Source organism: Mytilus edulis, chromosome 13 (genome assembly GCF_963676685.1).
Source record: "Mytilus edulis chromosome 13, xbMytEdul2.2, whole genome shotgun sequence".
NCBI lineage: Eukaryota > Metazoa > Mollusca > Bivalvia > Mytilida > Mytilidae > Mytilus > Mytilus edulis.
The window spans coordinates 58,135,604-58,152,084 of NC_092356.1; the positions used below are offsets into that span (position 1 = coordinate 58,135,604).

At 31.1% G+C, this 16,481-nt stretch overlaps 1 protein-coding gene and 1 long non-coding RNA gene across 3 annotated transcripts in view; one reads left to right on the top strand and one right to left on the bottom strand.

The window, feature by feature from the left end:
* LOC139500434 (fibropellin-1-like) overlaps positions 1-16,481 on the bottom strand; it is a 51,742-nt gene that overhangs the window by 21,227 nt on the left and 14,034 nt on the right. The window contains exons 5-11 of the mRNA XM_071289173.1: positions 7,007-7,030; positions 5,059-5,166; positions 4,658-4,687; positions 3,647-3,667; positions 2,413-2,517; positions 1,262-1,363; positions 8-22 (exon numbers count right to left, since the gene is read on the bottom strand). Coding sequence (XP_071145274.1) covers positions 8-22; positions 1,262-1,363; positions 2,413-2,517; positions 3,647-3,667; positions 4,658-4,687; positions 5,059-5,166; positions 7,007-7,030 — 405 coding nt within the window. The remainder of the gene's footprint in view (positions 1-7; positions 23-1,261; positions 1,364-2,412; positions 2,518-3,646; positions 3,668-4,657; positions 4,688-5,058; positions 5,167-7,006; positions 7,031-16,481) is intronic.
* LOC139502160 (uncharacterized) lies at positions 10,548-15,837 on the top strand. 2 transcript variants are annotated; one of them, XR_011658742.1, is made up of 2 exons: positions 10,548-11,993; positions 14,948-15,837. It is a non-coding gene; the product is annotated as an uncharacterized lncRNA (long non-coding RNA). The 2 variants fall into 2 exon arrangements; XR_011658743.1 differs by lacking the exon at positions 10,548-11,993 and adding an exon at positions 13,020-13,545.

A 16,481-nucleotide genomic window follows, 5' to 3' on the forward strand; every position in this document is an offset into this window, starting at 1 on the left:
TACTTACGATTTATTACAGTGACTGTAATATAAAACAGACATATTAGATAAGTAAAGAATAATAATGAAAATATGATTGATATTGAATATATATAAGAAGAATAAATAAAATTTGTGTTTCAATTTTTTTCTTTCGCAAAATACCTGTATCTCTTTTTGAAGCAATTTGTTAATGTAATATATTATTACTCGAGTTTAAGGGTGCATTTCTGTCATGCCACTGCTGGTGGACGTTTCGTCTCCGAGGGTATCACCAGCCCAGTAGTCAGCACTTCGGTGTTGACATAAATATCAATAATGTGATAATTTTTATAAAATTCCTGATACAAAACTTTGAATTTTTCGAAAAACTAAGGATTTTCTTGTCCCAGGAATAGATTACCTTAGCCGTATTTGGCACATCTTTTGGGAATTTTGGATCCTCTATGCTCTTTAATTTTGTATTGTTTGGCTTTATAACTATTTTGATATGAGCGTCACTGATGAGTCTTATGTAGACGAAACGCGCGTCTGGCGTACTAAATTATAATCCTGGTACTTTTGATAACTAATTACCAACAGTTCATGAACGTTGTGTGCCGTTTGTTGTCGTTTACTAAACGCTACAAGAGTAGAAAATAATTCATCGTTTAATCCGTGTTAACTGACCCTGTTTAACTTTGAATAATGCATGGAAATGTTGTTAAAAACAGACTTATTATAAAAGTTTAAACAAATACATCGTTTTATCAGGCTGAAGTTAGAAACAAATGTAGCGTGTGTACTAGCAAACGACGAAGGACAAACTATAGACGCATTTTTAGCGAGTGCATAGTTTGTCAAAGTTTAGGTTAACTTTGCAAACGTTAGTAAGAAACAAATGATAAAAACATTGCGCGCTTATTCAGTCATGTCATTTGCATCGTTTCGTTTTATTCAATATTATTAACGGACTTTTTCTGCAATTCCAATATACGCTTTTAGTAAATTCATTAATATATATTTTGTATACAGTTTATTTTTTGTTTTTCAGAATAAGGTTAAGTAATTACTGAAATAGGAACTAAATGTGTTAGGGCAAAACAAATGGTCCCGTCAATTGACAACTTGTTCACGTCAGTTGCCGACGTGATGAGTACATTATTCGGAACAAAACCTTTCTAGAGCAAATTTAACCAAAACTGTAAAACTAAATACCTATTACGTGTACATGTATAATAGAAAAAAAGTATTTACACAAAACACTAACCCTATAAAATGAAACACTACATGCTGATCTTACCGGTTTCACACTTTGCTCCAGTATATCCGGCGTCACATTTACAGTGGTAGCGATGAAGAGCACCTTGAAAACACTTTCCATGGTGACACCCGCAATCCAAAACTTGAAAGCATATTTTTTAAATGAATATGGCCGAAAAACATAGGAATGAAACCGGAAATGATTTCAGAATAAATTTCATGGCGGTTTTAGTTTATTTATTTACATGTGCGTTTTTTGTTTATCATATTCCTGTTTTAAAGTTCACAATGAAATTAATAATGATTTGAAAAACATTACCTTCAGATTGGGTATAATATTTAATGTATAAGATGTTCGAACGCTTCAAGGGTAACAATGTTCGTACGATAGTTCTGTCTAACATTCGCCCTCAACAATTACTTGCTGTTTCTGTCAGTAAGTTTTCCTTACGGTTACCATGTCGAGTTGGTTGATTGTTATTGAATACTTAGTGTGTGTTTCATAGATAACGACGGATATGTTGTTACCTCAATCGCGTCCTCTTTTCCTTGATTGTGACCTACTGAGTTACACTTATTCAAGATATTGTACATGCATGAGCATATAAAGAGTTCTTAATAAAGAGCAGTATCTGCTTACACCTCCGGAGCACATATATCGCTCTTCTTTGTTTCAAAGGGATCCATGTTTATTTGTTCTAAATCTTATTGTGCTTTTAATTTATTTTATCAATTGCTGTTTTGAAAATAAGGTAACAATCTCGTCTTTTATTCATCATGGAAAACGTTGATAAAACTCTACAACACATGAAAAAGTAATGTAACTCCGAACATAGAGAAGGATCAACGTATCTCCGAGGAGCATCTTGCACATACCCCGTGTTTGGTGGAGTTCATGTTGCTAAGTCATAATAACAATTATCATAGTTATGACATGCAGGTTAATTTGGAAATGTTAAATTTAACCATACATGTAATAAAGGCCGACGATTTTGGTTAAATAACGTAAGATGTTTACCGGGCGCCTATATCTAACATAACGCAGGTACAAAGTCAGAAATGTTACGGTTGTGGTCCATTCGTTTTATATGTTTTATCATTTGACTTTGCAATTTGATTAGGCACTTTCCGTTATGAATTTTCCTCGGAGTTCAGTATTCTCGTGATTTTTTTTAGGGATTAGACCATTACCTTGATGACAGTGAGTTCCTTTAAAGCCTGGTGGACAGGTACACACAAAATTGTGTTCCTCATTATGGCATGTTCCACCATTATTACACGGTTTGCCAGCACAATCTGACAATAAACAACATGGCAATTTAGTATTTTAAGCATTGGAAGAAGTATCCGTTATGAATTCCGAGGGAAATAAACTGTAGAATATAGATCACGTTTTTTTTTGTTGTGTCTCAATATAAAATAGTGGACAGCTACCTCCAATAAATGTTCGATTTTATAGTGCATTTAAGAGAGGTTTGTGATAATTATTAACTATAATGTATCCTATTTTTGCGTTATTTGTAAAATTGGTCAAATTGACACTACTTGACAAGACTCATAAACGTGTTGGCAGTAAACGAATAACATTTTGATTACATTTATTTATTTTTGGTGTTTTAACACATTTTTTTTAAGCAACACATTTAGGCTATTTCGTGGCGGCCAGTTTATATTGGTAGAGGAAGCCGGAGTGCCGGAGAATACCACCGACCTTCGATAGGAAAACTAACAATCCTTGTCAATAAAGATTAGAGTCATGTGCACCGGCACAAGCGGGGTTCGAATTCATCATTTTAATTGAACGATTAAAATGCTAAACTTATACTAAAAAAGGAAAATGTACAAAAAAAAAAAAAAAAAAAAAAAAAAAAAAACACCAACAGGTTGGCAAATACACCTAAAAGACATACAACAGTTTTGAAATCAGTTCAAGGAAAACTAAAATAAAGTTGCACGATCCCCACCCGAAACAGGGGTTGAAGTTTACAAATAATTTACATTTTAACGAATTATAAATTACTTCAAACGTTTTTACATTTCCAGTGTAACGTTTTTTAACATTTATTGTTATTAAATATACAACAAAAATCAACTGCTTATTATAGTTTTAATTTTCAAACTTGTGATCAAAGAACATAAACGATATATGGAATGCGCTTTAACCAATTTTGTTGAGCAAATTATAAATAATATACAGTGCATGTCATTGTAATTTTCGAGTTTTTACTTGTTTGAACATGCATTATGAGAAGAGCGAATATATGTTCTATGATTTATAAACAACAGTAAGTCAGATACAAACAATTTAATATGATAATATGATTAGCATATGAATAAACAATGTAGTCCAAAATTAATTAATAACTAACAGGAATATATTATTCAAATGAAAACTCAAATATGAGGAAAAAATGTCAACACTTACGATTTACAAGATTTACATGATCTGTAAACAAGAAATATGAAAACGATTTAATACGTAACTATCTACTTGAAATGAAGGGTAGCTAATTGAAAAATTCTTACGGGATAAACTGTGTGACAACTATGCAAATAAAATTGAGAATGTCAAAATAACTTGAAAAGAATGAAAAAACGAGATGTATTGATAGACGCATGCCACACATGTCTGTGATTATGTTCATAATACAAGGTTGTAGCAAAACATATTTGATAGTTTTAGTTCTTAAACTCGTGATCAAAGAACATAAAGGATATATGAAATGCGCTATAAAAAATGTAAAGAGAAATTTCATTGTATCTTTTTAGAGTTAGTTCTTTAATAAAGGAATCAGTAGTATACTGCTGTTTGAAATTCATAAATGTATTGAGAAAAAAAACCAATCCGGGTTACAAACTAAAACTGAGGGAAACACATCAAATATAAGAGGAGAACTACGACACAACAGAAACACAACACTAAAATGAAGCACACACAGAAACAAACTACAATATGTCAATGGCCATTTTCCTGACTTGGTACGGGACATTTTAAAAACAAAATGGTGTTTTAAACCTGGTTTTGTGGCTAGCTAATACCTCCCGCTTTTATGGCATGCTAAATATAACATTAAATGGAAACATTACATGACAAGACTACAATACAAATAAATGGGAGAACATATAGGACAGAGAAACACACGAATAATAGGTATCAGGTCTATAATTTAATAGGCCAGATGCACTTTTCGTCCACACAGTGACGCGCAGATAAACAAAGTTCGAAAGCCAAAACAAGTACAAGGTTGAAGAGCGTTGAGGACTAAAAGTTCCAAAAAGTTGTTCGTTTTTTGATTTGTGAACGACATTTATTTAAATAAAACAATTCAATATAGGAAGCATCATAAGTGATGTCCAAGATTATTGACAACTTTCGATCATGATTATAACACTGAACTGGAAATTAAAAAAAGAAAAAAAGACATTTGACACTTACGTTGTCCATACGATATATGGTGATACGTTTCTGTAAAAAAAGAACATAAGAATGCTTAAATACTTAACAGTAAACTTGACAGTACACAAAGGCAACAGTTGAGAGTCAAACATGGACAAAAGCTATATTCCTTAAACTAAACGTTTTAACAATTTACGTATTTAAGACAAATATAGTAAAAAGAAGTTGGTTTTCCCTAGTTCTGAAAGTTTGTTGTTGTTCGTTTGTAAAGTGATTTTCTGAAGGACCTGGAGTTCGAAGTTTATTGTTACATTTTTTATAATAAATTTAAAGGCACAAATCATTTATTCCAAACTCATTCGTGTAGTATAGACCTATGCTTTTAGTTAAGTAACGTTATAGACTAACTAGTCATCCGTATCTTATGTTAGATCACTTACCATGGTGGTGACAATGAGTTCCATAAAAGCCTGGTTTACAGGTACACACAAAATCGTGTTCATCAGTATGACATGTTCCACCATTGACACACGGATGGCTGGCACAGTCTGGCAATGAACGACAGGACAAACTAGCATTTTACAACCGATTTCAATGAGTTTGTAGATCAAGGTAATAGCTTTGTTTAGCTTGTTTGCCAGCTGTACCGTGAAGTCATTATCATATTAAGTAAGCTATGTTCCTTTAAGAGTGGACTAGCCCGGCAGATAACCTATTTATCTTTCTGTATGACTAGACTACTTCAACAGGATGGTAGTATACCGTACCTAATAATGACTTCACAAGAAAGCCTACCTAAGATATAAGCTTTACCTACACACTCAATGGAAACGGCTGTAAACATTTGAAGAAGTATCGTTTATGAGGTTCACAGAGAAACAATGTCTAATATAGATCACGTTGCTCTGACTAAATTTAAAAATATAAACTGTTACTTCCTATCAAAGTCCGATTTTTTAGTGCATTTAAGACAGGGTTGTAATATTTATTAACTATAATGGATGCTGTTTTTGCGTTATATGTAAAATTGGTCAAATTGACACTGTGCTACTTCACAAGAAATATAAGCGTGTTTGCAGTAAACGAATTACATTTTGATTAAATAATTAAAACACAAAAAAATGACTTAGAAAAGGATCGAAAAGGTACAAAAGGAGGCAACCAGAAATCCAAATCAAATTTAAACATATAAGCAAACGCGTCTTAAAAGAGGGACGAAAGATACCAGAGGGACAATCAAACTACAATTAAACAAACAATAAATTAAAGACATTCAAACGTTCAGAAATCAGTACAACGAAAACTAAAATCAAAAAGCACGATCCCCACTCGATACAGGGATTGAAGTTAAAAATAAAATTTGAATTTCAACGAATTATAAATTACTTTAAACGCTTCCATAAGTCTAGTGTAAAGATTTTTAATATTTATAATTTTGTAATATATTTGTACGATTCATTGTACAGGTTCAAGAATTAAACAGTAAAATATATTAAGTTTTCAAATCAGCGGATGAATGAACGTTTCCACTGCCTGTGAACTGTAAGTTTCTGATGGTATCCTGTTAGTTTCTGATGGTATTCTGTTAGTTTCTGATGGGATCCTGTTAGTTTCTCATTGTATCCTGATAGTTTCTAATGGTATTCTGTTAGGTTTGGGTGGTAATATTGGGGATTAATCGTCGAACTTTTCATTGTTCGTGAATGCAATACAGTAATCAATATCTTTCTTCTTACTGCTTTTTCACATGCACTTATTTTGATAAATCATTTCGGGATAAATTATGTGACAAATATGCAAAAAAAATTAGTATGTCAAATACGCTTGATAGCCATGCAAAACAAGGTTTCTTGATAGAAGCAAGTCACACATTTCCCTCATTATGTTTGATATTTTGTTCATTATAACAACAAAACTTGATTATTTAACTCTTAAACGCACAATCAAAGGGGGCAATACCTTTTTATGCTAACCTGTTTTAGCCTTTTTTAAGGTGTTGTTAACTGTTATCTGAGATAAATTTAAACTGTTAACTGTTTCCAACCCACTGTGTTAGCTGATATAAAAATGTTTGCATTTGTTGTTAACCGTTTTTGCCAAAATCGAGGTGTTGTTAACATGTTAACGGACACCCTTTTTCCACAAAACTTTGTAAAGAGAAATTATCTATGATATGCAGTGGTGCATTTCATTGTAATGTTTGAGCTTTAAACATGAATTATGATAAGTTCCCGTTTTAAATTTATATGATGTTTCAACGACAGTAAGTTAAATAAAACAATTTAATATGTAAAGCATTAAAAGTCATAAATTATTTACATCTTACAGTTATGTAATACTGGAATGATAACTCAGACTCTAATAAAAAAGAAAACCGTCGATACTTACGATCTTCATGATGGTGAGTACGATCTGTAAACCAGAGAATTTGAGAAAACTTTAAATCACCAAACTCCTACTTGACATTAAGGGAAAGCAAATAAGGGCAACAATAGTATACCACTGTTCAATTATCATCAATCGATGAAATATGCAATAAATTAATTAAACAGTAACTAATCTAAGAACAATAAAATAAAGAAGTCCGTGTTCACTTGTTCATATAGTTGATAACGTTTGGTTTTGTTAGTTTTATTGGACTTCCAAATCTTTAGTTAACTTGAAGTTCGGTGTTTTGATATACTTTACAAAAACAAATTTCAACATATTTGATTTTACGTAATACAATATTTTCCTTGGAATGTTAGAAAGGGGTCACCGTGAATAAGGATAGAACAACAACACATTTCCAATATTTGCGACTTTTAAAATAATGTTTCCTAATCAGTTTCAACTCGCGGATTCATTTCTATTCGCTGCTCTGGTACTAGTTCATCACATAGGCTTATAATTGCATACATCCGTTTCTTGAACATTGGTGGATAGTTGTCTCATTGGTATTCAAACCACGTCTTCCTATTTTTATATATGGGGGAGGGAGCTATTGCTTATACAACCAACCAACATGCCGTAATTTTCAAGATACAGGATTTTTTTCAAATTGACCGAGCAAATTATATCGCATAATGTAATAAAATAGTGCATAGAACATTTACTTAATTTTGCTATATTTTATAGAAGAAACATGCTATTAATATCATGTTCCATCAAACTGTATAGAAAGGAAATTAAATACTCCATCCCCAAACATTGTCACTATGCAAACAAAATATCATGAGATTCTTTAGTTCAAAGACAATCGACAACATAATAAAGCAATAATAATGAAAACACCAAAAACACTTTTAAGGATGTATTCTTCTGACGTTTCACTCTCGTTGAAATCCCGTTCTAAAATTATTTCCAAAACATGTGATACAAGTGTAAAATATCAATGAATTTTAAAAAATATTATAATCAAACATAACTTTGTGAAACAATTTTATACTTGCAATGAATAGTTTATGAATAATCTAGTTTTCAAACTTTATGAGCAATCAAGTAGTCTTTTTAGCCAAAATTTTGAGAAAATGGGTGAGGTGTAGAAACATGATTTTACAAGAATTATGTACATCCCATATCATTTTTATCTTTTCAAACTTCTTAGATATATATTTTATCAAATTTTCGTAACATTAAAAAAAATGAAATAATATGCGTTTTGTTCTTAAAACTGAGAAAAATCACAAATTTTACAAAATTGACAGCATGGTAAATTTGACACAAAAAAGCATCAAAATATGATAAAACTTTCTTATATTAACACCTACCTATAGATTGTTTAAGGAAGTTTGCTTGTCATGTTTTGTGATTTTTGTCAGATTTTCGGAATCCTCTGGTTTTATCCATTTGAATGGGTTAAAAAAATTTGCCCATTGACCCTCATTTTTCTTTTTATAAATCTTTTACATGTATAATGATAAACGATATGTAAAAGTCTAATAAAATTTTAATTATTTTTTCATAGATTTTTAGAACTTAAACTTGTCAATGATTAAGCTATGAAAAGTCTAGAGCGAATATTTTTCTGTCAAAATTTGGCTAATATCTCGAAAACAAGCACATTGACCTATATATTTTTTTTGCTCTTTTGATTCCTTTATTAATCCCCTATCAATATAAACTAGTGTTTTGAAAAGTTAATTATTTTGAAACTGAGAAGCAAATTCCCTTAAGTAAAATTTATTCTGATTGGTCCACTTCATCTTAATGAACGTATGAAAACAGAGTTAATTGTGGAACGATAATAGCCCAAAAATAGGTAAAAATTGATGAAAAATGGGAAAACAATCCAAATTGGGTATTTCCAAAGGGCCGTAGAAAAAACAGTGCACCACAATATGACTTTTTTCTTCACCAATTGTTATTTTAAGTAATATAAACCCAAAAATCATGTTAACAAAAAGAGTTCAGAAATGTTTGCCTCCTCAGAGGTATACATCCTTCAGCGTAAACTCATTCTACTCAAAAGTATTCTACAAAGTTTCATGAAATCATATTTTGTGGATTTGGAGGAGTTGTGATAACTAATTGTTGCAGTAGTATAGTACGGTAAAATTTTATATGTTCAAATGGACATAATTAACTTCTAGAAAAATATTGAATCATTTTTGCCTGGCAATACGCACATCTACATAGTATGTTCTTATTATCTACATAGTTTCATGATATGAAATTGTGTGGATTTAGAGGAGTTGCGATGTCAAACTGTTGCAATCGGGCAATCAGTCAAAAAGTTCAAAGGAACATACATGTAACCCATTGAAAAACAATGGGAATGATAATTTCCTGCCGATATGCACATCTACATACTTTGTCCTTGTTATATGCTACATGTAAGTTTCGTGAAATGTTGTTGTGTGGTTTTAAAGAAACTGCGATAAAAAAGAACGGGACAAATGGACGGAATGGTAAAATAATATTATAAACTAAGGAACGTCGTTCATTTGGAATCCTCTTCTTGCTCCGCATTAGACTCAGTCGGTATCTTTGAAAAACAAGAGACAAGTTTTGTGTGTTTTAATAAGATTGTGAATAAGAATAATAAAAAAAAAAAAACATATTTTGATTGACATTTTTTTTTACATATTTGGCAACATCTTAGGTAGCAATACACAGTTATAAGTTTAGTTTCGCATTATGGCCCCTGTGAATTTTTTAGATATGAAAGTTTTTGTACAATAAAATTGATTTTTAGATAATTGAAGAATAATAAAGCCTTCTTAGTGGGTTTATATGAACATTTTGATTGTTTTTAACATGTTTTATAGGCCATTTATATAATTGACAGTCCGTATTTTCCTATCCGTACCGTTCATAGGTCCATAAATTATTGTAGTGTTTATCAACAAAGATTTTGCGCTCGATCTTTTCAATTCAATTTTATGGAAAACGAGCAGAAAAGCATATGATTTTTTTTTGGACCACTTGATAGATATAAACCTATGGATTCAGGAAAGGTATCACTGTAATTGATTGAAATTTTCCTATAGACCAAATTTTGGAGACTTTTGTGACATGTTCACCCCTCTTTTTTGCTATATTTTGTATCTAAGAAATGCAGATTGTTGCCATGGTTACACCCAAGAGGGATTACATTTCACCCTTATGACCATTAGAAGTGAAATCTATGGAAGATTCTCTTTCTATAAGTATATACATGCATAACACACATATAAAGCCTTCTTTGCTAGACAAGAGGGGAAAGAGGATGTTTAAAAATTATGAGTGTCAATTTTAAGTTTTTTTCCTAACTGTGTATTGCTACCTTATGTCATTTGGCAAAGCAAAGAATTGCTTTTTTTTTAAGACAAATCATACCACAAACTATTGATAATCAGGTTATAGATGCAATGCTGAGGGAGAAACAACCTTTAGAATGACAATATATGTTAGTTTTGTTGTTTATTGTCCTTAGCAACCAATATAGACATTTTGACACAAAGACTTGCACTACTGGACGAAAAAACAACTGTCCATACCAGTAACAGTCATTGTACGACTATTTTAGTCTGTGGAAGACTGAAGAAGACTGTCAAATCAACCTTATTTCGTTGTTACAGTTAAATTATGTCTGTCCCAACACTTTTATGGGTTGTGAAAAACATTAAATGCTATCAACAGTAATTTTAGGACTGTTGCAGTGGTTTACGGCGTTGTCACAGCCAAATACTATTTATAACAGTCTTTCTAAAAGTTGTGGCAGTTGTATAATGTTTGTCCCAACCTTTTTATAGTTGGGACAGTTGAAATTTGTTTGTGTCAACTTTTCAGACGTTTAAGCAGTCAAAAAATGTTTGTTACAATGTTTTTAGAGTTGTAACAGTCGTAAAATGTTTGTTACAACTTTTTAAAGGTTGTTACAGTCATTAAATGTTCATTACAACTTTTAAAAGGTTGCCACAGTCGTAAAATGTTTAAAACAAACATTTCATGGGTTGTTACAGTCGGTAAATATGTAATACAAATATTTTAGTGTGACGGTTGCGAATGTTAAAACAATGTGTACACGTCTAATAACATTAACGGTACCAATGTTTCTGCACCAGATGCGCATTTCGACAAATAATGTCTCTTCAGTGATGGTCGTGGCCAAAATATGTAAAATCCAAAGCTTATATAAAAGATGTAGAGCTATAATCCAAAAATTCCAAAAAAGTATAGCCAAATCCGTGCCTTCTCAAAGTTTGATACAGGATTTATGGATAAATGTATTTTATTTAAGTGTCACGTATTAATGATACAGTTGTGAAATTACCCATAATTTATATGATCCCTCATCTTATGTTGTTGTTGGTTTTTTTTTTTTAATTTGCGATCGTTCTATGTCTTTTGTCGTATTCCGTTTATGGCATTATAATTATGTCTGTTCATTTGTGACGGACTTGTGCGTTTGACGGTTTATCTGTATTTTTTATTCAGTCTATTCAAGAGTCTTTTATAACTTGTTTTATACCAAAAGCCTTCGTTTAAAAATAGAATTAAAATATTATTGCAGAAGATTGATTTAATTGTCTTAATTTCAAATTAATTGCTACGTCGGGGTACCTGAAGTAAATTTAAAAGAATATGACTAAGTTGGAGGTGTGCCTTGATTGGCAGAATCTCGTTTACAGATTACAGATTACAGACATATAATATCATACAGAATAATAAAGCTGATTAATTTTAATTGCTATCCATTAGGGACATTTCCCGACGATAATTAATCAAATCTGTCAAGTTTTATTAAAAACGGAAATCATATTCTTCACCCGTAAACGATATGACGTTATTGTACCCTTGTCGGCAGAAATAGCGGGTCTGCAAACTTTACAAAAAATCGTAGACATGCCATGGTAGATATGTACAAGGGAAACTATATACAATATAACGGATAACCTGGAAATTTCAATCGGTGAGTATAAATGAACAATATTTTAAAGCATGTCTATCAGAATAATCATGGATCCACGATTTTGAAGCGAAAATGTGCACATTTCGTGCCTACCCTCATGCTTCAGGTATGAATCGACGTTCTATTTTGGTTTCTCTATATCACCTCACTCGTGCATATTACACATCTTTCTATGTATATATATAGTAGCATGTTCAAAAGCAAAGTAAGAATTTGGGCTTGTAAAAATTGTTCCCGGGATTGTAACCCCCCTTTTTTTGGAAGATCAATAGTCCAAATAATTATGACGTCTTGAAAGGCTATTATAATTTTTTTCTTTGACGCCTTACTTCGACACAAGACGTCATAATTATTTGGACTAGAAGATCAATTGCATTTGAAAGGGTACATTTAGTTTGACCCCCCCCTTTTATCCTGGGTTGGGACCCCCTTTTTTTAAATGGCTTGATCCACCCGTGTTCATGGTCTTACTGTGTTTAACCCTACATGATGATGTGGCGCATTCACAATGGTTTTAATTTTGCCGGATGGCCTTATACTACAAAACCTATATTTATATTGTATATAAAAAAGAAGATGTTGCATGATTGCCAATGAGACAACTGTCCACAAGAGACCAAGATGACACAGCCATTAACAACTATAGGTCACCATATGGCCTTCAACAATGAGCAAAGTCCATACCGCATAGTCAGCTATAAAAGGCCCTGATAAGACAATGAAAAACAATTCAAACGAGAAAACTAACAGCCTTATTTATATAAAAAAACAAATATGTAACACATTAACAAACGACAACCACTGAAATACAGGCTACTGTCCTGACTTGTATGTTAATGTATTGAAAACTGCATGACTCATCCTAAATTTGCTTGAAATATTTCTAACTGGATTTTTTTTAAATTGAGAAAATTCAAGTTGAATATTATAACAAAGTAAATATTTATGTGTAAAATGTGAAACTAGCATGTTTGAGTATATTTTTTAAATAATTTCTGAGTCATGATTAACAAAACATGGATATATTTTATAATTCTAAAGCATGTCTTATATTATCAATCAAAAGAACTATTAATCAAATCAGTGTGGCCTTAACTTTTTATTTTCATGTGAACTCTGTCAGTTTAACTTTTTATATAACATTTGCCCGGTTAGCATGGTTAGTCAAAATTCAATTATGCCTTTTAACTTGTTTTGGTCTTAGGGCTGCTGTCTCTTTTGCATATATATATATATATATATACCAATCATCTCCTTTTAAACATATTTCAAGTGTCTTTTAATTTATTCCACTGTTAAAGGACTTTCCATTCAACAGTCATATTTTTCTACATGTGTTAAATTGTACTTTGACTACTTCATTGTTTGGTTGCTGTATCATTGATATATACATGTATATTCCACATCTCCTTTCATCATGTATAATCACATCTGATTTCAGATACATGTATTTTGCCTTTTCCAAATTACTAAAATATTTTATTTATATTTAATTTCATATGTTGAAACATTCAGTACGTCATGTATGTGGGAGGATACAAAAAATCTATTTGTAAGCATATTATGTTATGTAAACATGGCCTAAACTTAAGCATTTTATGAATTTTATAGATATTGAATTACAAAAATTAACTTAATTAACTACATGGTATGTCTCACATGGAAGTAATATTTAAATATTACTTCCATGCTCAGATCAATTTGGTTTAAAACATACTAAACATGTTTTACATGTTTAATTTAACTTCAAAATAAATAATTTAAAAAATATATTTACTGAGCCTGAATTCATGACCATGTAAATGTGATATTAGAAAAGGTAATAATCAGGATGTTAACACTGAAAAGTTAATTATCAGGACTTCTTATATACATGTTATATGTAATAAACAGATTAAGACACAACAGTTTCATGAGTTTATTGCCTTGAGGGATGAAAATTAAAATGTCATAGGTATTGAAGATGATTTTATATAATGATATTAATAAATTTTAAATGTCCTTTTCAAATTGTAATTTGAAAAGGACATTTAAAATTTTTAAATATCATTTAAAATTATGAAAAATATGAAACAACAGGATATAATCTTTTATTTTGGATATTATATTAAAAGTTTTAAAAGTTTATCTAACATGTCTAAGTCATGCAGCCAAGTATTGATTTATCAACATAAAAATGGGTAAATAACTAATATAAAATAAAGAAAATATGTTGTCTGGTTAAATAAACTACAAAGCATTATTTAATACAAGCTGTAATTAGTAAAAAGTATACTGGGTAACATTTAAGATGTCAAATTAAACTCAAAGTTTACTGCTAATCATAAGAAAGAAATACTAGCTTTTTTAGGTTGCTAAAAATGTTTAAATTAAAGAAAGGGTTAACCCTTGAACAAAGATTCTACATTTCATGATTTACATAAAAAAAAAAGGTTTATTCATTCATGACACAAAATGACAAAATGACAGTCAACAGTGCATTTTTTTTTGGTCATCTTTGTAGTATTTATTTCCTATTAAAATGATCCAAAGAAATCACCTGTTATGTTTTACAGTGAAATAACTTTGTCTGGCTTTAAATAATTGATTAAAACAATCTTGTATAGTGCTAGCCTCAATTAAACAGTAACCCTTCAATGAAGTGACACACTTAAGAAAACATTAATGTAGAAAGAGAGAACATATTTTTTTGAAATAGAACCCCCAAAAAAGGGTTTTATTCTTCTTCTCATACAGGACATATAAATTCAATTGTATAAGTCTCATAAATTCATTTGTGTACATCATAGAACTTTGTTGTCAAGAAAATTATGATCTCTAGTATTTATACATGAGTATTATCTTCTATATAAATTTAAAGAATTATTAAGTAATAATAATCATGATACATGTAATTATACAATATTAGATAAGTTTCAATACTTTATTCTTAATTTATGTTTTTTCGTTTGTAGAATTCACATTGGTTTTAGCATGATTCCCAGCCAGATTATGAAGCCGGCAAAAAAAGGAAATACATATAGCATGTATATGTGACACTAAGTATCTCGCATACCTGTAGCTGTAAATTGTGAAACAGTGGACTAATGGACTTATTGTTGTTGGAAATAACAAATAAGGCTTACAGCAATATGCCATGATGTTGTTGGGATTTCATATCAAATTGGACAAGAAGAAAATTGTGCATTGTACAAATAGCAAACTTACAATTTGAAAGAAAGACTACATTATTTGATGACAGTGAATACCTTCGATAATTAATTTATTTGAAATTGAAATAATAATTTGGAATTAAGAGAATTCAAAGTTTTCTGGGAATATTAATATCATACATGTAGTGCATCATATTTGAATTCTATGATATACCTTGGATAGTTATTCAAAAATAGCAAAGTGGATTAATAAAAAAATCAGTTTCAGTGAATATCAATAGTGCATCATATCTGAATTCATGAATACCTTGGATAATAAATTTATATGAATTTGGATATTGAGAATATCTGGTTTGTGTGAAATTTATAGAAGTTAATGCTTGCATTCCTATTGTTAGCTATATGTACCACCAGGGGGTGTTACACAACCTTGATTACCCATGATGGTCTGTTGTGGTCGGTCACTATTGGTAAGTGTCATGATGACGGAAGTTTTTAATGACCTTGACTGCATTTACAGCTCTTGCATGGACATTGGTTGATGTCAAATGACTGCTTGCTGTACCTTTATAAGAGTCGCGATCTGAATGTACATACAGTATATAAATATAATCTATCATCTAAATTAATGTTCATTCTGAAACTGGCATTTTATACTAGTCAAAAATATTAAACAATACATGTACTTCAAACTTGCAGGGCTTTCAATAGAAGGCGGTAGGCAGCGATTTTCGTCGTCTACTTGAAGGAAATCCGCCGCCTACTTTGCTCAAAATTGTAAAATTAAAAAATCAATAAAAATGACTGAAGGGGAAATTTAAGCTGTTGACACAACCAGGGGATTTCCGATAAAGTGTGGTTGATATTTATAACCTTTCCCTATCTACGTGAAGTGACCCGAGTAGTCACGAACGCCTAGGCTGGGATCGCTATCAACAAGGAGAGTAAGGCGGAAACTACTGAAAGTAGAAACCAGCAGAAGGCACCCGAACACCGTCCCTAAACAGACTCCTGATTGGTCGATTTACAACCGGTTTTCTTAAACGACCTACGATTGGTGTAATTAATAGGCGTGTACGAAAATGAGTAAACGAAAACAAAGTGACATCAGTCAATGGATTAGAAAAATACAAAAACAAGGTGCTTTATAAATATTGAATGGAAATACAACTTATTCAAAGGAGAACACTGTATATTTTCACAATGTTAAAATAAAATAAAAAACAAACAAACGCCAATATATAAAACAACGTACAGCCACTGACCCACGTGTTCGCAAGGACACCGATCCCACGTTTGTTTTAGATTCAAATCCTATTACATAGAGTGAACTACA